We start from the raw sequence: 21595 nt of genomic DNA, 5'->3' as shown, positions 1-21595 counted from the left end.
AAGCTGGGACAGTGCTATACCTTTGTGATAATAAAAGGCAGCAGGGGGATCATGGAAGAAGGACAATCTGGAAAGCTGCAGAGGCTGGTGGGGGAAGGTTCGAGAAGCAGAGGAAGAAGCTGTTGGCCTCAGAGCACTTGGCAGAGGGTGGGCATGAAATGGGGGCTGGGAATGAAGAACAAGCCTCTAGCAGGGTTTTACTTATTTATTTCTATTAACTTTGTATACTGTAACATGCAACGTAAAGTTTCCAACTCCCCATGAAATCCTTTATATACCTAATACCTAGCTCCTATGTGTGGTTGTGGATTCCAAGAAGCATTGACACCTGCTTCATGGTGACTGCTCAGGAGCATGTGGGCTAGAAATATGCCTTGTTTGTATAGGATTGGCCAGTGGCATGGTTTCATCTGTATTCCTGCCTTCATTACTTGAAAGTGCTCACGCTCAGTTTCAAAAGTATATCTGTTTGGATGATAAATTATGAGGTCACACAAAATAGCTCTTATCTGATCGCACTTTGAAGACCAGACATATTTTATCCCTAAACTGCCTGTTTACCTATCTCCGCTCCAGAGATCATGGGCTTGGGCTCCCAGAGGGATAGGATACCATCTTCATGAATTCATTCAACACCATGTACTAAGTTTTGTATTCTATGTGTTAGGTGCTGGGATGCGATGAGAAGTAAGAAATGGCCTCTGCACTCAGAGATCTCAAGGGGGGAGGCTGATATGTCCCCAGACAATTATATACCTGAGAGGACAGGCTTGTAACAGGGCTCCCTCACCTTGGCACTACTGACATTTTGGACCAGATAATTCTTTCATTGTGCTGGGGGGTCCTGTGCACTCCAGGATGTTGAGTTCCATCCTTGGTCCTACCACTACCTGCCAGTAGCACCCCCTTCAGTAGTGATAACCAGAAATGTGTCCAGACATTGCCAGATTTCACCCCTACCCAGGCTCCCATTCCAGTGTTGAGAAGCTTCCATTAAGTCTAGACCGAAAGGCATAATGGGAGGAGCACCTAACCCAGATTTGGACAGAATCTTATTAACTCTTCATCCTTAACACCGAGTCGACACTTAATAAGTGCTTGATTAGTGAATAAAATGCATAATATCATGCTATTCTTCAGGATCATTGGAACAAAGTCTCTAGTAAACTAGGGGGAAATTTAAGTATGAGGTCTTAGGCAGAGTTCAGCCAATGAATTTCACTCTGAATCACTGGCCCTCACATCGTTCCCAGAAATACTGTGTGTAGCCACAAAGGAACCTGCTCCCTAAATATCACAGCACAGATTTTTCTAGCCGTTATTTTCCTGTTAATAAACACGGATTGTCAAGCACTTTGGCAAATATCAGGTGCCTTAAATGCTAAATAGTCATTATAAATCCACATAAATATTTCAGATTCATCATCCACAGCAGGGAAAGCAGAGCCTAGATTCTAGAAGGGAAAAGAAAAAAAAGCCCTGACATTCAACTAATGACTTCACCAACTGATGCACCCACCCGGGAGCCTGAAACCTGGCCCATCTCAGAAGTAAATGTTCTTTGCAAAACATAGTCAAATCTATCTCAACTTCTGTGGAGGCATCCTGTCCCCAAGTCAGCTATTGTTTTGATGTAAATGAGGACAAAAAAAATTCACAGCTCAACCCACATATGCCTTTCCCACAGCCTCTGCCCTGAACCAGACTGATGTGGAATAATGGGAAGGCAGGTGGCAAGATGAGCCTGATTCACACGTCAGCCTTTCTTGGTGGACTCGGACGAACTGGGCAATGATGGAGCTTTCTAGAACAGGCTGTGTGACTTTGGGCAAGTGACAACTTTTCTGGGCCTCCATTGGTAAGATGGAGGACAAAGAAGTCATGATTTCAAAGCTGCTCACAGCATTAATGGTTACATCTGTAATTTTACATCTTTAAAGATTCATGGAACTGAGGGGTTCATAGCAGTGATTATTATTTTGGGGATGGAGGAAATGGCATACAAAAATCAACTTCTCAATAGTCCTGACATTGTTCCTATTTTTTTAAAGCTTTTATTTACTTATTTGAGAGAGAGATAGTGAGAGAGCACGATCGGGGAGTGGGGAGAGGGAGAAGCAAGGAGAGGGGGAAGCAGGGAGCCTGATGCGGGCCATGACCTGAGCCAAAGGCAGATGCTTAACTGACTGAGCCACCCAGGCGCCCCTCTGATGCCCTTCCCTAAGAGGCTCCCTAAAGTATGGTGACACCCCACAGAATATTGTTCTGAGGTTGGCAGCCACATAGAATGAATGGGCCAGTCTGAGCTAATTCCCAGCTTGCCCCTCTCTGGGATGGTTTTATGATGACCATTATGGTGTCCTAATGACTGGAACACGATCCAGCTGGTAGACCTGGGCTTTGAGTTACCAAATCTTCTGGGAACTCTCTGAAAACCCCTCCTTTTCCCAAGATAAGTATTCCCAGCAACTGCGCAGAGACCCACTGATGTTATTTAGAATTTGCAACTAATAGTGAGCTTTTTTTCCCTGATGGATCAGTTGTCCTCCTAATTGCCAAACCATAATTTCTTTACTGACTCCCCAAAGGTTCATTTTATTTGGAGTACTCTTAAAGCACACACAAAACCCAGCAGAATAGCCACTTCTTTGTTTTAATGTTGCTGCTAAACTTAAAAAAAGAAAAAAGAAAAAAGAAAAAAGAAAAAAACCCTGCTTCTCTCCTTTAATTCCTTCAGGAAATGCTTCATTCTCAATACTTATTAAAAATGGGGAAGCAGTCCTAGGAGGCTTCTGGAGGTCTAAGTTCATAAAGTGAATATGCATAAAGGCAGCAGAATATCAAGTTTTTATAATTACACCTTTTCATGCATACACTTCCTGGAGTGAAATCGGCTTTGATCTGGGTTGATTTAATATAGCCTTTCTAATTTAAATCTATCCCTTCACTTCTACTTAGCTGTTGTTCAATTTTAGATGGGAAAAATGGGTTCCTATTTCCCACTTTCACACACCAATAAGGATTCTGTATTTCTAAACAAGAGTGATGAGATAGTATTTAATTTCTGACCTCTTTCCCGAATTCGAGAGCTCTGGGGAAAGAAAGTATTTCTGTTTTGGAGAGATAAACTATAAAAGGAGAGGGCAAAAGAGGATGGAGACACTCAGGCTTAGGTGATGTGCCTGGCATAATGCCTTACTCAAAGTCAGCAGACATCAGTCTTTGTTGCAAGAACAATGCTTAAGATAGGAGAGGAGACTCTGAATAATCTTGTAGCAAAAGAAGTAGTTAAGAGCACAGACCAAAAAACCCCCATAGTTAGAAGTGGAATTTTGATGAAAATGAGGGTCTGTTAGAGCAATTTGTTTCAGTAGGTAGAAAGAAAGCTAAAAGTGCCACTTGCATTGCTATCCCAGGACCTACGGTTGCATGAGGAACTCGCAGATAGATGTATGATTGGCCTAAACTGAAAGTCAAGTGTGTGGGGAGATTGCAGTTCTAGTTAAAGAGCCAGCACACACCGACTGGAGCTTACGGGAGTTCTTCCCATATTGTTCTTGGAACAAACATTGGCTATGTGCAGTTAGTGCTGACCACAGTTCTTGACACACAGGAGGAACTCAACAAATGTGTGTGCTGAATTATAACAGGCCCTATTCTTGATGACCAACTTAGAAGGTCATTAATTTCACTTTTAATACTGACTTTAGGGAACTATGGCTGTGTTAGAAATAGTCTTTGCCCTTCAGATATTTAATATTTATGGGGGAATCAGATAAAACCATGTCTACCTAAAGTACAAGATAGTAATGGTTTCCATACAAAAAATTTTTTTCACACAGAACTATGGAGGTTTGAGGAAAAAGAATTTATATGTCATATAGCTTGAGGAATATGGAAGGTGTGGAAGGTGAAGGTAGATATGGAAGGTAAAGGAGTATTTCATGGAACAGACAGCATTGGAGATGGGTCTTTGGTGATGAGTCTAATTGTGATAGGCTGAGATGGGGGAGGTGAGGATAACATTCCTAGTGGCAGGTAGAGATGCAATAGCCATGCAGAAATAGTTATATACACAGCAAGTTTAGGGAATGGTAAGGACTCCACTTTGGCTAAAACAAGGCACGTAGGAAATGGAAGGAGATGACTCTGAAGAGTAGGTGAAGGGTCATGGCTCTGGATGGCCTTGAATGCTGGAGTGAGGAGGGAGTCTCTATTTCCATAAACCAGAGACATTTGAAGTGATGGCTGGAAGAATGAAAGACAGGACCCCTTCGTTAAGAGTCTCCATACAGGGGCACCTGGGTGGCTCAGTAGGTTTAAGCATTGGACTCTTGGTTTTTGGCTCGGGTCACAATCTCATGGGTCATGGGATTGAGCCTCCCATCGGGCTCTGTGCTCAGCAGAGAGTTTGCTTGAAGATTCTTTCCCTCTGCCCCTCCCCAACTTGTGCACACACTCTCCCTCTAAAATAAATAAATAATTCTTAAACAAAAGTCCCATACATATAACCTAATATAAATCTATTCTCTCCTTTCCACAGCCCTGTGCCTAGCCCATTCCCCATAACTGTGCCAGTCTTTAAGGCATGAGGGTTTTATAAAGCCCTGAATGGGGTCCCACACGGGTGGATCTTCTAAACAGGGATATTAATCTCAGGTAGTTTGTCTTTGTTTTTTCAATCCTAAAGCAACAATCTACAGAACACATGGGGAAAAATAAGCCAAGGCAAGTTGTGGGAAATCGCTTAACTGGGGGTTTGAAAAGAGACCAGATTTATGCAGAGACTCTCAGGAGGTGACTGCAGCAGACAGGGCTGGACAAAGACTCTTCCTGATCTTGCTGCTCCCCAAACAGCCACTGGCTTGCCACATACAGAACTTCAGCCGTTGGCCCCAGGATGAAACTTATAAATAGCCATTCCATTATTTTAAAAACTCATCACATGGACTTTCTCTATTTTTGTTTTCTTCTTTTGTTCATGGCCAGAGGAGTAATTAATTGATGATCTTGAACTTCACTTACTGAGCCTCAGTGAGAAAGGATACTGCCAAAGGACCAGTATGCAGAGCTCAGCGATACACTGCCATGCAGATTAATGCCTGTCTTGGGGATTTCTCCTTGGTAATTAAAGCTTGCACTTCTGCCTACTTAAATATGGCTTGAATTGAATTTTGATGTCCCCTTAGTATCTCAAGTTTCAAAGCAAATGTGTCAGTGGCAGCATCCTTACGACAAGTTGTGTTATTGTTTTCCTCTCTGGGAAGAACAAATTCTCTTTGCTGATCTTTTTGGGAGATTTTTCTCCAATAGTAGTAAGATTGCAGAGTCTAGGGTAGAGTCAAAAGTTGGAATCCAAATTTTCACTCATATCAGAGGTAATTTGTTAGGGATATGCTTTATATGGATTTAAATAAATTTCTGCTTTAAAAATCAGGAAGAAAACTTTGGGGTTTTTATCCTAAATAAATGATTTAAAATATGTGTTAAGATTACAGTGCAAGGCTGATTATCATAGCATGGTTTGTGAGAGAGAAAAATTCAAAGTCTAACAATAAGAGATGGGTTAAATAATTCATGTTATCTCTATATAATGAAATACTATATAGCCATACAAATGGAAACAACTAGAGTTGTTTATAATAATGGATATAAAAGTACTACCAGAGTTATTCCACCTTATTCTTTCTTGGTCCTGTGAATAAATAAATAAATGTCATTAAGCATCTATTGTGCGCTTAGCTATTCATTATTTAAACTTCATAATTAACTTTCGATGTATTAGTTCTCATAGCTTGTTTTACAGAAAAGTTAGACATTATGTATACATCAAAATCATTTCATTTAGCAAGTATCAGAAAGCCAAATCAAACCAGCAAGCACAAAGAGAAATTTAGCAGCCCATATATCTGGAAAGTTTAGAGTGTGCCTGGTTTCAGGTATGGCCAACTCTAGTTGCTCATTTTTTTGCGGGGGGAGGGTCAAGTCTCTTTATGTCTTTCCCTATCTTTCTTTCTCTCCATATCTAAAATCTGCTTATTTCTGCTCAGCTTTATTCTTTAGACAGACTCCTTCCACATCACCAGTAATGTGGCCATCATCAAGTAGACTCACCTCTTCCTAGCCTAGCAATTCCAGAGGAAGAGCTTCACTCCATAAACCTCACTCCATAAGTTGCCTGGCTCGAGTCATTTGACCATCTTATATTATTGGGTGAGGCACCACCTGGCAGTCCAGCAGGACCGCGTGAGTGGGAGAGGGCTAGTTCCCCCAAAGAAGGAAGCTGGTAAGGCAAAAAAAGTGTCTGCTGTTATTCTCCACACTCCCCCACATTGTTCTTGCTCAAGCCATTGACCCAGTCAAAGCACCCTCCCTTCCTTCCAGCTAGTTTCTATTCTTTTCCAAGTCTTGTGGACTTCATAAGCCTTCTTTGACCACCCAAGCCAATAGCACATGCTCTTTCTTGTTGATTCCTATGTGATGTCTCTATTAATGGGGATAATAAAACATACTTCTTTTGTGCTTTTATCCTAATGTGTCTTTATCTTTTCCTATGGAGATGACTATCAGCTCCAGCATGGTGAGGAATTGTGTATTTCATGCTATCACAGTCCCCGTATGTCTTGCATGGAGTGGGTGCTTAAGAAGCTGATAGACATTCTTGGATTTTCATTTTCCTATTTCGAAGTGAAACTGGGGTGGCAGTAAGCACCATGGTAAAACGCCAGACATTTTAGTCTGCTTTTCTCTAGCCTTAACTGCAATTTTCCTAAGTTATTTTTCTACTGTAATAATCTCATTGTTTTTGGTCTTGTAATTTCCAGCTAGCCAATATTGACATATTTTTCTGCCCATAGGTGTGGCTAGTGGATCCACTTGGCCACAAATGGATCATTACAAACTTATTACAATTCAGGCTTAGTTATTTCTTTTTAAAATTAGATTTAATTAATTAGATTTAATTAATTAATTATACCTAATTAATTAATTAATTTAGAGAATCAGAGCCGGGGGGGTGGGAATCAGAGGGAGTGGGAGAGAGAGAGAGAGAATCTCAAGCAGACTCCTACCTGAGTGTGGAGCCCAACATGGGGCTCGATCTCACAACCCTGAGATCATGACCTGAGCCTAAATCAAGAGTCAGACGCTTAACTGACTGAGCTACCCAGGTGCCCCTTAGTTGTTTATTTTTTGAGACAGCACGTGAATTGATTAAATGTTTCTTAGACATTTCGGAACCACACAGAGACAGATTCAAAGTTACAGGTCTCAGATAGGTAGGTAGTCAAGTGAAGGTGAAATCATATCTTGGCCAATCTCTCAAGTATTTTCAATAACCATGTCCTTCATAAGGGATCCAAGGCAGTTTTTATCTGGAGTCCCACTTCCTTTGTGTTCCCAGGGAAAATTTTTTCCTTGTGTGGCTCTGTGGCTTTGATTAGGGTCCTACTAATAAGCAATGGAAATGAAGATGCCCAGCTGGGAGAAAGAGTTAAGAGGGTTACAAAAAAAATCCAAGCTCTGGACTTTGTGCCAATTATTTGAAAGTTTAATGAACCATGGGTATTTGTGCAAGGCATTCTTAAACTGCTGAGAGCCCCAGTGACTCCAAAGCTGTGTGTTTGTGAGTGTCTGCTTGTTCTGGAATTAAGGAAATAAACTTAGCAAATAGTAAGGATATTTTTGCCATTGTGGGGGTGAAGTGGGGAGGGGAAGATTTCACCACTTTCAAAAAATGATAGGAGGAGGGTGAAAGTCTGAACCTCATTTCTCAGCTGGATGCCCCCAAACAATCAAATTTCCTCAAGTTTTTTCCTGTTACACAATTGTGCTCTTCACACTCTCCTGCTATTTTCAGACTTGCCAGCTGATAAGGGATTCAAGCTCTAGTTCCCTGGAGTCCGGTTAGTTTAATGGGGTTGTGTTCTTTCCCCTCTTTTCCCTAACGTATGAGATCTGAGTGCCAGGTTGGGGGTGGGAGAGCCAAGAGAGGGGAACTGAGTGACGGAAAGGCCAAACAGTGTGAAACCCCATCTTAGGGTTGATTGCATTTTTCTGTAATGATAGCAGCTTAAGCTGAATTTAGAGGCTCAGGAATAAAACACAATGTAAAAGGGGGTTTGATGTTAACAGTGCAACAGGAAGCCTTCCAAAGCATTTGTCAAGATGAGAAAGTCAGTGGAGTTTGCACTTATCCACTTATTGCACTTATTATTCAGCTGATCAGCCCATTGAGATTTAATCAACACCAGCTACATATAAAGCACAATATGGACACCAGGGTAGATAATAATATAAGGCTGATGAAAACAATGGCTCACATTAATGAGCACCTGCTGTTGTTATAAGTGCTTTATGTGTCATAACTCATTTAACATGACCAATGACTTAGTAGGTTAGGAACCACTGGTATCTCTATGTTAGGGGAAGCAACAGAAACATGGAGGTTCTATAACTTGTCCAAAGTCACAGAGATGGTACTGACTGGTGGTACTGAGATTTGGGCCCAGGCAGTCTGGGTACAGAGCTTCAATTCTTAACCACTGGCCCTGACTGTTTCCCCATGAAAGATCAAGGGTAATAGGAATAAAGCAAATAGCTTGAAGCCATGAGCTAGGTATTATTTTGCTATATGTCTTTGTGCCTAGCATAGGCCCTGGGACCCATGAGGGCTGAAGCAGCCAAGATCATTACTCTTGAATCCAAGAAAGAGCTTTGGCTTAGAATCAAAGAGGAAACACCACATGAACTTTAGTTTGACTGAAACACAAAAACTAAGAGTCAACAGTGTCTGTACTGTAAGGAAAAACCAGTATAAGACAAATTGTTTTTTAAGAAATTGCGGATAGGTATTATTTGAATAAGGAAATATCTTGGCCAACTTCCTTCTTGATTTTACACTATTTTGGGAGTTTCACTGAAACTACTTGTAGTCCTAAGATTAAACTAGTGCCCCAAACTGGCTGGAAACATTTAAGTTGGCTTAAATTTCATAATTAGAGATGGAGTCCAGAGCAGTATAAAAGCTCTTGGAGTCTTCTGGGAAAATACAAGAGTTTTTTCCCAAGTTAACATCTAAAATTGGTTAAAGAATTAGAACTGGCACCATTTTCCTCTCTAGTTTGTCCACTAGATAAATCAGAAGGCAGAGCTTTGGAGATAAAAGCTACAAAGCTGAGACATTTAAACTGTGTGAGTGTGTGCGTGTGTCTGCGTGTGTTGGTGGTAGCTACAAGAAGAAACACAAGAAGACAGAGGGATTGGGGGTGGCCAACAGCCAGCAGTAAGGTCCATAGACCCAGAGAAATGAACATGGTGAGAAGCAGATTCAGCTAAAAATGAAGCGACTTCTGAACTGGGGTGCAGTAGACCTGAATTGCCTCTGGAGCCAGTAAGCTGGGGCAAGCCTCTTAGACTTCCTCAACCTCAGTTTCTGCATTTCAAGATTGGGAATTAAAATACGAAACTCGAAAGGTTAGCTTGAGGATTTAAAAAGAAGATGTGAAAAGTGCTCGTCCAGGACTTGGCACATGATAGCCACTCAATGGCTGCTGACGGTTGCTATAAATTGGGGTTTCTAACCTCAGCACTCTTGACTTTTTGAGCCCAGCACTTCTTTGCTGTGGTGTGTTGTCCTGTGTACTACAGAAGGTCCAACAGCACCCCTGGCCTCTATCCACGATATTCCCCCCAGCAGTGACAATCAGAAATGGCTCCTGATATTGCCAGATGCCCCCCACCCACCAGTGGAGAACCATTATTCCATCTGAGAAAGGGAGGGTGGTTTCTCTTGGGTGTGCTGGGCCACGGAGTAGACACCTTTCACATTTCAGTTTGTTTTAAATGAAAGAAAGAAACACACAGGAAAGACACATTTGGGGCTTTGCCACATTCCCCTCTAGGTTCTAATTTTTCTAACTGAATAATGAGTTCCCGGGAATGAAAGAAAATCTGACAATAACGATTGGGATTCAGAGAGACAAGCTAAACTAGCCTTCTGAATACACTGGCTCCAACACGGGATGAGAAGAGCTCCGGGCTCTGGAAGAATCATGCTAATTCTATCAGTAGCTCACTGTCCCTATGAAGGCTATTGGACTACGGCTCAGGTCTTTGTTTAGTTAATTGGAGAAACATGGCACCAAATACAGTGGGAATTAACCTTCATTTAAATGAAGCATTTGCTCATCATAAGAAGCCAGAAACGAACTGAGGATACAAAATCTGGTAAAATGTGTAGATGGTGTGCTGGGAACACTTTAAATGGGTTAATTTATTTCCCTTCATCTGCGGTACAATTCTGGAAAAATATATTTGTTGATGCAAAATGTGTAGTAGTTTGGATAAAAGTTCATTTAAGGTTAGGCCCATACCCTTTAGTAATGTCATCACTTCTTGTCTCAAAGAGTGGGGAGGCAGACACACACACACACACACACACACACTCCACATCACAAGCCAGACTGTCAGATTCTGACAGGTGTGTGCCCCTACGAACAAGATACATGCTTTGTGGGCTTCAAATAATGTTTTTCTTTTTAGCATCAAATACATTGTTCCTGGGGCAGAACTTCAAACACAATCTCCACTTATCCTCTCACCAACCACCAGATGCTCTGGAGTCATCTTTAATACTAGCCCACCCCCCAACCCAGGGGAGGGCGTGGCCTGGCCTCTGGGTGGAGGGACCACCTCCTCCTCTAGGTTACCAAAGCCCATCTATGTACCTCTAGCAGATCATTTCTAGAAGAGTCATAATTATTAAATAATTTTCCCCACCAGGCTGGATGCTCTCAATTCACCCCTATATACACTGTGCTTGGCCTGTTGAAGACACTTAGTGCCCAGGAAGAGGAAGTACAGAGACATGATGTGGAACCCACTTAAGAGGAGAGAAGAGGAAGGAGGGAATGGGTGGAGAGGGGGAGAGGTTTCTCAGCAATTCCCCCAAAGCTCGAAGCTGCAGTTCTGATTTCCATCTCTGATTATAGCTAAGAAAGATGTAGTTGGGAGGAACAAGCATTTAAGTCTCAGAACATCCAGCTCTCTGCCTGACTCCTGTTGTCTAATCTTAGTGATGGCTTTAGCCCGCACTTGAAAATGGGAGCCTTACTTTGTTTTGGGGGGTTAAAAATCCACCTTCCAGTCATCTAATGGAGTGGGGTTGCAGGAACTGAAAGGTTGACTGGGTGGCCCAACCTAACAATTGTGGTCTTAGAAGCAGTCCCGAGTCCAGCTCTATCCCTGGGGGAATTGGGGAGGACAGAGTGTTTGGGGAGCCAAGTAGCACAGGGAAGGCTGCTGGCAATTAAAGGAAGCTGCCTGCAATTTCCCTTTATGGGGCCAAGGTCCTACCCAGTAATGGGCAAGAGAAAGATTAAAATTATGGCAATAATAGTGCGGCAGTTAGATGCCATTAATTTATCACTTACTGTGTGCATTTCCCTGTGCAAAGTGTCTTGTAGGCATTAACTCCTCCTTTCCTTTCAGCAGCTCCGAGACATGTGTATTATTACTAGCGTCGTTCTGCAGATGAAGTAATAGGCTTCCAACTGTTAAATAATAGGTTATATGGGGGATTAAAGTCCAGGACTCTAGAGCTTAGCCATTACCCTCGAGATCATTGGACTAAAAGTCTAAGTCTTTCCTCTGTCATTCACTTCTCTGACAACAGGCAAGGTTTCTAATCTCCCAAGGACACATTTTCCAACACCTGGTGCTCAGTAAAGAGGAGGTAAATTGAATCCATAGAATGGGGCTGATTCTAATTGCTCTACTTCTCTCTCAGGGTTGTTCTGAGGTTAGATGGGAAAATATTTGGAATGCACAGAACATAAAACAAATATGAGCCACGACACCACTGTGTGCCTGTGGTGGGTGAACACCGCCAGTCCCATAAACTGTCTTTGGTCAACCTTTATGGGAAAATCAGAGCTTGAATAACGCAGCTCTTTTGTTTTCCACAAAATCTTAAGGTGGATATTGATTCTCCTTAACTCCTAGAGTGGTTACTTTAAACCAAACCTCTTGTAACAAGGATTTACCAAAATGTGGGATTGTGTTTATTGTACGCTCATTCTTAGAGCACTCTGTCAGCCCTGTAAGATATTTTTTTAAAACTGATTTTACATTAATATGAAAAAAACCTAAAGCTTCACAGTGTCACTATTTGACATGAGATCTGAAAATGGCTCAGAATATCCCGACACAGAAATCTAGGCAGGAGATGGGCTTTAAAAGTGTACTCTAAGGAGTATGACAAAATGATCTAACCAGATATGATATTTCAATTCACAATCATGCCACGATTCAGGTGGCCATTCCTGCTTTCTGAGAACTGTTATTTATTCATCTATACAAGAAGGCATGCACTGTAGTGACCTACAGTAGCTGGCTGATTCTTCCGGCCCAATTTTCTTGCTACTGTGTTATTCAGCATCATTAACAATTATGTTACTTCTAAAGACATTCATATTTTCATTTTTATTTAAAGGTGTACCATCTTGTCAAAAATATTCAATAGAAAAAGATCTTTTTAAAAAATCGCCATTGATAAGCATGGCCCCAGTCTGTCTGAAATTGTTCACGACTGCTTGCAAAAGTATAGGAATCAGTCCTGGTAATCTCTGATTTATAATACCCATTGATCCTGGGCATTTTTAAAGCTTGTTTTCTATAATTGACATCTTCCATGTGCCACAGAAATAAACAGTCACACAAGCAGAACCCTGAGTTATTCTAGCATCATAGATTTATGGCAGTCATTCCAGGACTCCAAATAGATTTTGAAGGCAAATAAAACACATCGATGGCATCAAATGAGCAGAAAAATCTAGGGGTTATAAGGTTTGGTTTCTCTATGTCCTGAGTAAGACAATATAGGAGCCGTCCAGGTGTATAAACCAACTGGTCTTACCCATCCCTACCCTTCTAATTTCGTAGCACATGACCTACCAGGAATTTGGACCCTCTTGCATGGTGGTTATGAACTTGGGCCCTGGAGTTGGAAACCTGGTTTCAAATTCTCTACTCTCTGACTAATAGTGATGTGACCTGGGAGAGTCAGATAACCTCTCTGGGCCTCCCTTTCCTCATCTTTACATGTGAATAATAACATAAGCTAGGGTTGTTATGACTGTTCGCTTTATGAATAGTAGATAGTCAATACCAGTAGATATTATTGTTGTTCTTATTACCAACATCGTTACCAACCTCATCCCTTTCCTACAGGTTAATCTTATCTATGCATGTCATGTCCTAGAGGATTATAGAACAAGATGGGAAATTGTTAATTTCTAGATGTGAACCAACTTAAAAGGATACCTGACTTCTTTAAACTGCTTGAATTAGTTCATATCATCATAATATGGTAACTTTGTTGTTTCATACTAAAAATTCTACGTGGAAAATTACAGAATGAAGGAAAAAAATGTGTGTTTTGTTAAAAACAAAGCAACACCAAAAAAGAATAGATGGTAACAAGAACTGAGGTGACCAAGTAATAATCAGTAGCCATCTTTCTGAATAAATAGGTTTGACTTAAAATAGGTACCATTATTGTTTACATAGCATTTGGAAGTTTTTCTAGGTCTGAACCATCTTCTTGAGATCTTGCTCACAGTGTGCATTTTCTGTAACCTGCTAACTAATCATTAAGGTTGTGTATAATAGCCCACTCTTTGTCCCCCAATTGTGCCCTCATCATGGTGGGGTCAGAATTGATACGGTTTGCCATTTGCGGTTGTAATGGCATCCTGTGGATCCTCCACAGCCATTCTGACTCTGTGACTCTTAGGACTCAGGCTCATTTTTAAATTAACTTTCATCTGCTAAGTAATGAGCACATCAGTTTTTTAATATCACAGAAGTTGCATCTAGGAGCCTTTCCTTTTTTATTACTAGAATTATCTCCTCTGCCCCTCCCCTTCTCCCACGATGTAATAAAACAGAACCTACCCAGTGTAGTACACAATTCAGGATTTCATTATATCCTGCTTGATGGGAGAGACTATTTACACAGAGATGAAGTAGCATGCCTTCACAAGATTATTTCATATGAGGAGAATGTGGTTTTATATAACAAAATAGATCTTTTTCCACTTTGTGAGCAAACTAGCTGAGTCAACTTCTTCTCTCAGGAAGTCAGGAGATTTCCTCAGACTTTAGAATTTTGTAACTGTGTCTACACGTACCCAGGAATGGATGTTGGTTCTGTGGTACATATATAGCAATCTCTTTTGTGTATCTATCTGCACATCATGGGAGGGTTAAGCCCAAGTTAGGTGACTCTTTTAAATGTATTTTAAAACCATGAAGACTATTAGCTCCAATTTGGGAGAAAAAAAAAAAAAAGACACCTGTCCAAAGATTCAAGTTCATTACTCTTCTTTTTCGAAGATAACATATTAAAGTGCTACAAATTTGATTTTTGGGGTCCTTTCATACTTAATCACAAAGCTCTGCAAACAGGGATTTCTTCCAGTTACCCTTCAAAATGTGTTTATTTTAAAGTTCAGGTCTCCATAATATATTGATTAGGTTATATTTCTGTAAAATTTATTTTACTCCCTAAAAGAATTTTGAAAAATTATGTTCTTATTTGCATAAAGTTGACATCTAATTTGGTTTTTATTAAAAATCTAAAGAGTTCAAAGAACATCGTTTCTGGCATACATTTTGATATTTTAAAACATATCCACTATATCCATTTTTAAATGAATCCAGTGGAATCGTTATTTGATACTCTCTATCTTCCATTAAAAAAATAATGAAAAGGTTCCTCTTTAGCAGTTGGAAATTTTACATGTTCCTTTTGTTCTCTATGAATTTGTATTTCCATTGTACTTCCCTCACAGAATTATAGTGTAATATAATATTTTTTATCCTGGAAAGCATTTTATTGGTCACACTATTATATTTCTTTGCAATACAAATATGTACATAAGTTTAAATAACTTTTTGCCCACGACTCTAATGCTTTAAGTGCCAAAAATTTATTTGGGGTTGGGTGATATTATTAATAAATATTATTAATGCACAATTGTCCCAACAACATAAACATATTATATATTTTGATAATTATTAAATTTAAAAAATAAAAATTTTATTAGAAATATCTGGGTCTATTTTTTCTACAATTAGTTTGCATACTTTTTGGGGAGAACAAATATTATTTATTTCTAGAATGGGCCATGATTCAGCATAAATTCTCTTCCCATTTTTCATCTTATTGAAAATAAGATGAGTAGATGAGAACAGATGTTTTGTTATAGCAATGTCATGAATTTCTTTGAATTTCTTCTGAGTTATGTGTCCTGATCACATAGTGTTCTGTCATCAAAAAGTATTTTTTAATGGTCTATCAGCTGATGAGTAGATTAAGACTTTCAATTTTATTGAAATATAAAAATTGGGAATCTCCTTATATGCAAAAGAGTACATTACCCAGGCATTAGAATCACTCACTTTTGTCAACACCAACACCAATATTTCAAATGGTCCCTTTTTAATTAGCACCTGAAAGGTTTTGCCTCCTAGCAATGTACTGTGTGGTGATATTTGGGATGGAAAAGAAGGATGATTTTCTTTGATAAAATGGGAGTAGGTAATTAAGAAAGAAGACAGCCAAGTATTTTCACATGCAGAGCATTCTCAGATAAATTTTAGGCAAGTGTACATGTGAAGGTTGAGAAATTTAAAATTTATTTCCTTAAAAATTACCCACACCCCTTGGGGCACCTGGGTGGCTCAGTCATTAAGCGTCTGCCTTCGGCTCAGGTCATGGTCCCAGGGTCCTGGGTTCGAGCCCCGCATCGGGCTCCCTGCTCAATGGGAAGCCTGCTTCTCCTTCTCCCACTCCCCCTGCTTGTGTTCCCTCTCTCGCTGTCTTTCTCTCTGTCAAATAAATAAATAAAAATCTTTAAAAAAACTTACCCACACCCCTGTGCCCCTCTGATAGTTGTTGTGCCCCTGTAGGTGTGTGTGTGTGTGTGTGTGTGTGTGAGTCCCCATTGGGATATTCTGGGCTATACTGGTTTCACCCGTGTGAGTCCTTGGACCAGTGTACAAGGAAAAAGAAAGTGGGAAGAGGCTCAGTGGTGGAAAAAGAGAGAGATTGAGAGAGACTGGTTGGGGTGGTGGTAGGGGAGCTCAGAGATGGAAACTTCTATGCCCAGTCTATCATATACTAACTGAACAATGCATTTCAAATAAGTATAAGTCACACTCTCTACATAACCAGTGACAAAAATGGTTGACTGGCTCCATAATGCTGGAATTATAAATAAATCTGCAGTAAGCCTCACTCGTCTTCCCTTGATCTCATGAGATTTCCAACCATTTATTTCAGAAGGGTTTCTAGCAAGTCTCATGATACTTTCCCAATTCAGGGGCACAAAAGAATGGCAGACATCATGCTTCTGTTTCATATCCAAGAGATGTGGATGGAAAAGAATGTGATTCAAAAAAAAAGAAAACAAACTAAAAACCTGCCCCAAGGGCTTGCCTAGCTCCAAAACCATTCAAGCCGTGGGAAAGAAATCCCAGGGGACAGAAAGAGTTATTTCAAGAAGTGAGCCACTTACGATGAGTGGGCCCCGGTTGTTCTCCCGATACTTGTTCTGGAAGAAAATGTAAACGACGGTGGCGGCCAGGGAGTAGAGGAAGGCGAAGACAGCGACCGTGACGAAGAACTCAGCAGAAGATGAGGAGTCACCAGTCAGAGCCAGCTTCTGCCGCTCCTTCCCCTCGCAGGTGGGCACCTCAAAGGTCACCTGGTGCAACCTAAAGCGCCAAAGGGAAGGAGACTCTTTACAATGCAAAGGAGACCAAGCGAGGGGCCCTGAGCGGACATGTTCTAAAGCAAAGCAGGGGTGACTGGGGAGTTTTATGGCATGCTTCCGTGACAGGTTCATTAAAGAAATTGCAGAGGTTACCGCTGGAAATGTGGAAGTAAATATTGCAGGGAAACATCGTTCCACTGGGTTTCCCAATAGCTAGTCACTGGAACAGAGGGAGGAGTGGAGGGAGAGAGAACCTGAAATGTCGATAAATTACACTATCTGACATCCTCCTGCCCAAATTCCTCAGTGCTTTCTCACTGTGCTTGGACTCAAACTCTAACTCCTTAACGTGACCCACCAGGTCTTACATCAGGTCCTTATGGCTCAGTCCTGGCTTATGGTCATTTCATTGACTGTTCTCTTTTCCTCAATCTGTCCCCTGACATTTTCCATAGTCTGGCTCCCTGTTGGTATTCTAAAGTCATCTCCTGGGAGAGCCTTTTCCTGACTATTCATCTAAAATAACTCCTTTCCCATAGACATTTTCTATCCCACTGCCCTGGTTAAAATCATTCATAGCACTCATCAATAGCCACACTATCTTGATGATGTTCTTAATCACTTCATGGAAAAGGCATGATGACCCCATCTTTTCACAAAGATTTCCATGATGATGGCATCTTGATTTTCTTCTCTGTGTATCCCGAATGCCTGACACTTGTTAGGCACTTAGTACACAGGTCTTGGATAAATGAATGAACATTCTTGATTCTGTGAGGTGACAGATCGATACTAATTTGATTGAACTTTAGAACTTCTATTTTAGAGAGTAAGTTCTATCAGGAAAGCATTCAGGCTTAATATATTACCTAATAGTGAAAAATAAGATTTTGGGGGTAATACTTTCTGCTCAATAAATGACACCTAAGGAAATGTGTTATATCCAGCATAGTAGCTCATGTTGTGAACTAGGTGGTAAACTATAATTTAATATAGGAGCCAAAGTTCTGCTTCATAAGAAATGACTAAACTATTCCTTGAGTATTAAGGAGGCACGTAATAGCCATAGCAGTGATATCAGCAAAGTACCACTTGGAAAATTATGAAAGCAACAATAATGATAAAGCCATTGATGAACGTGTAATTTCCCAATTAATACTAGAAAGTATTTTTCTTACTAAGCAAAACCGATCCCTTTAAAACAGATTTGTTGTGTACATAATCTTATACTTTATATAATAATATAATGATAAGATAGTAATAACAATAGCAACTAACATTGGAGCTTTTTTTTTTTCCTGAAAATTTTATTTATTTATTTGAGAGAGAGAGAGTGAGCAGAGGGAGAGACTCTTCAAGCAGACTTCCCACTGAGCACAGAGTCCGATGTGGGGCTTGATCTCACAACCCATGAGATCGTGACCTGAGCCAAAACCAAGAGTCAGATGCTCAACCAACTAAGCCACTCAGGCACCCCAACATTGGAGCATTTCTTGTGTGCCAGATATTGTGTTTTATATACATTATTTAATGGAATGCCCATGGCAAATCTATGACACAGGCACTTTATTGCCCCCCTCCGCCTTTACAGAATAAGAAATGGTCTTAGAAAGATTAAGTAATTTGTCCTAAGCCACATAGCTAGTAAATTGGCCAGGGATTTAAATCGGTATCTGACTCCAGAGCTTGAGTTTTTAACTTCTACATTAACCTGTTTCTGTTAAGTGATGAGAATATTAAGTAGGATGAATATTTTTTCCAAGTGAAGCTCATGGGCCACTAGCATTGCAATCACCAGAGGACTTGTTAAAAACATACATTCCAGGGCCTTGTCCTAGACCTACTCAACCAGAATCTCTAGGGACGTAGCTTCATTGACAACCAGTGCAGGGAAGTCCAGTCCCCCTGAGTTCCTTATTTCTCAGAAACCCAGTCTTTTTTATTTATTGCTTGACTTAAGAGAGAGCTGTTTACACAGTCTACTTGATCGTGCTTGTATATACCGAGGCTCCTCCTGTTTCTTATCAACCAGAAAGGTGTAGGGTTCGGTATAATTCAGGAAAATAGAAGCATTCGTTATGGTTACATTGTAGAGTTCCTTCCCTCCCCTTGCCAGAGATATTAAAATGTTTCCCAATGGTTTGATTTGTGGGAATGGTGAAAAATGAAACAGCTTTAAAAGGTAATCATGCCAATTATTCTCATACAGGTGATTTTCAGATAATGTACACCTTTTTCTCATTATTTTGTAATATGTCATTATTCCACAAATTTTTAGCAAGCAGCTAGTAGTTCATACAATGGTGAGATGCTGGGGTAGAGTAAGGAGTCTAGGATGGGCCCTGCCCATGTGGAACTTCAACACGTATAGAGGGAAAAGATAGGTTTTCTGAGAGGAGCCCAAGGCTAGTCTGGGGTGGGGTGGTCAAGGTAAGATTCCCTATGGAAGTGACTCTTAAGCTGCAGCTTGAAAAATGGGTAGAAGTTATCCAGATCGAAAGTTAAGAATGAAAACACAATGAAATATAACTATATATCCACTAGGCTATAATCAAAAAGAGTCTAAGACTGGAATAACAAGTGTTGGTAAGATTGGGTAAGAATAACAAGATAAAATTGGAATACAAGTTCTAATTAGACAGATTGGGACTTCCGTATATTGCTGGTGGAAATGTAAAATGGTGCAGCCACTTTGGAAAAGCAGTCTGGCAGTTTTTCAAATGGTTAAACATAGAGTTAGCATATGATCCAGCAATCCCACTTCTAGATACATACTCAAGAAAAATGGTAACATTTGTCTGTGCAAAAACTTGTATAGGAATGCTCATAACAGCACTATTCATAATAGCCAAAAAGTGAAAACAACTCAAATGTCTATCAACTGATAAATGGATAGATAAAATGTGGTGCATCCATACAATGGAATATTACCTATCCGTGAGAAAGAATGAAGTGCTGATGCACACTACAACACGGACGAACCTTGAGAACCTTTTGCTAAGTGAAAGAAGTCAGTCACAAAGGACCACACATTGTAGGATTCCATTTGTGTGAAATGTTCAGAAAAGGCCAATCTATGGAGACAAATAATAGGTTGGCATTTGCCTAGGGCTGGGGGTGGTGGTGATAGGGATAGGAGAATTGGGGAAGATGGCTAAGTGATGCAGGATTTCTTTTTTGGGCAATGAAAATGCTCTAGAATTGACTGTGGTGACTGATGCACAACTCTGTGAATATACTGAAAACCATCAGGTGTACATTTTAAGTGAATGAATTGTATAGTATGTGGATTATATCTCAATAAAGCTGTTAAAAAATAGGTAAGAAAGAGCATGTACAAAGATCCTGCATAGGCCAGGAGCACCACACATGGGAAGAGATGAAATATGTCTTGGAAAATTGGAACATGGTAGGAAAAGAGAATGAGTGGTTTCAGATGAGATGAAGTCCTCAGGGGCCCTCACTGTGGGGTATTGCGGGCCAGGTTATAAATTTGGGTCTTTATCTTAAGATGAAGTTTGGAAAGATTTTCTTATAGTAAACAACATATAAAACAAAAATAGCAGGCAGGGCCATGTCACCTGCTGCACCTATTTAGAGATATGCACACTTGCTTTCCAGATGCCAGGATTAGCGGTGCTTCCAAAACCCCAGTTCCCTCAGCTGACATGCACAGACTGGGTCTGCAGTCTTTGAGTGTGGTGGGGGCGGCGGGGAGTGGGAGAATAAAAGAATTGGGTGGTTTTTTCTTTCCCTATGCAATCAGCTGACTATCAACATTTCCCCTATCACTAATTTATTATGTTGATTTACAGTAAATGTTGATTGTGGTTATCTGTACAAGGCACACATACACAAAAATCACTAACAAATCTGCTTATTAATGCCAGTGATTTACAGCTTGGTATTTAGCCCACCGGTCACACTGGGATGAAATCAAGAGAAAGGGGGGAAATGGAGGTGAGTTCCAAGCAAATGCCTATTCTGTGGAAGGGAGTAGGGATCATTTATAAAGAAAGAGTATGTCAGCTCAAAATAGTCTGAGTATAATAATTCATATGACTGAACATTTTTAAGGCTGTATGCTAATATGTATTACTAAACGCATATATTTTAACAGAGAGGTTCTTTTAAGCATCAGATACATATACATGCATAAATATGTATGGTTTGTTTTGGAGGGAGAGATTTTTTATAGTCAGCATGCATTTAGCAGCTGTAATAATTTTGGAAGCAAATATCATTCATTGAGAACCTAGACAAGGAAAAAAGTGTTCTGTACCGATAGAGCATGTTGGTTGACAGAATCTGGAAGGCAGTGGGGCCACCTCTGATCTTGTGAGGAACTCGTCAGGGAGCAATTGCTGAGCCTGCAAAAGGGACCAAATGCAATTCTGTTGATTTTAAATGTATAATTCCTTTCTGGGTTGGCCTGACTCAATCAAGGGGTAATTGAATTTCACTGGATTTTACTGCATTGTGTCTACCAAAGAAAAGCCTCCATGTTAGAGTAGATTTTTTAAAAAAATTACTAATGCATAAACACAGTCTTTTAAACATTTTACTGCTGCTTCAATGACATTAAAAGGGACTGCTGGGCACCCACACTTCTTAGTTCTGTTTGTGAGGCCAGGGAAAATATTAAGCAAGTTGGCATTGCTTTATTAATAAAAATGTTTATGATAACAAGCATTGACATTTTTCAATCTCCAAACATTGCACTAGCTTCTTTACAGACTTGCTCATAACACATTTCTTAGGTAGGTGCTATTTCTAGGACCATTATACAGATGGGGAGACTGAGGCTTGGAGTG

General features: G+C 40.3%; 1 protein-coding gene across 2 annotated transcripts in view; it reads right to left on the bottom strand.

Moving 5' to 3' along the window:
• The window catches only part of SYNPR (synaptoporin), a 304031-nt gene that overhangs the window by 30554 nt on the left and 251882 nt on the right, over positions 1-21595 (bottom strand). For both annotated transcript variants that reach the window (XM_032411681.1, XM_032411682.1), the window contains one exon: positions 16584-16782. In XM_032411681.1, coding sequence (XP_032267572.1) covers positions 16584-16782 — 199 coding nt within the window. The remainder of the gene's footprint in view (positions 1-16583; positions 16783-21595) is intronic.

This window comes from Phoca vitulina, unplaced genomic scaffold (assembly GCF_004348235.1).
Source record: "Phoca vitulina isolate PV1807 unplaced genomic scaffold, GSC_HSeal_1.0 scaffold13, whole genome shotgun sequence".
In the NCBI taxonomy this organism is placed as follows: Eukaryota; Metazoa; Chordata; class Mammalia; order Carnivora; family Phocidae; genus Phoca; species Phoca vitulina.
The sequence above is the reverse complement of the archived record's forward strand: the minus strand, read 5'-3'. Positions and strand labels throughout refer to the sequence as shown.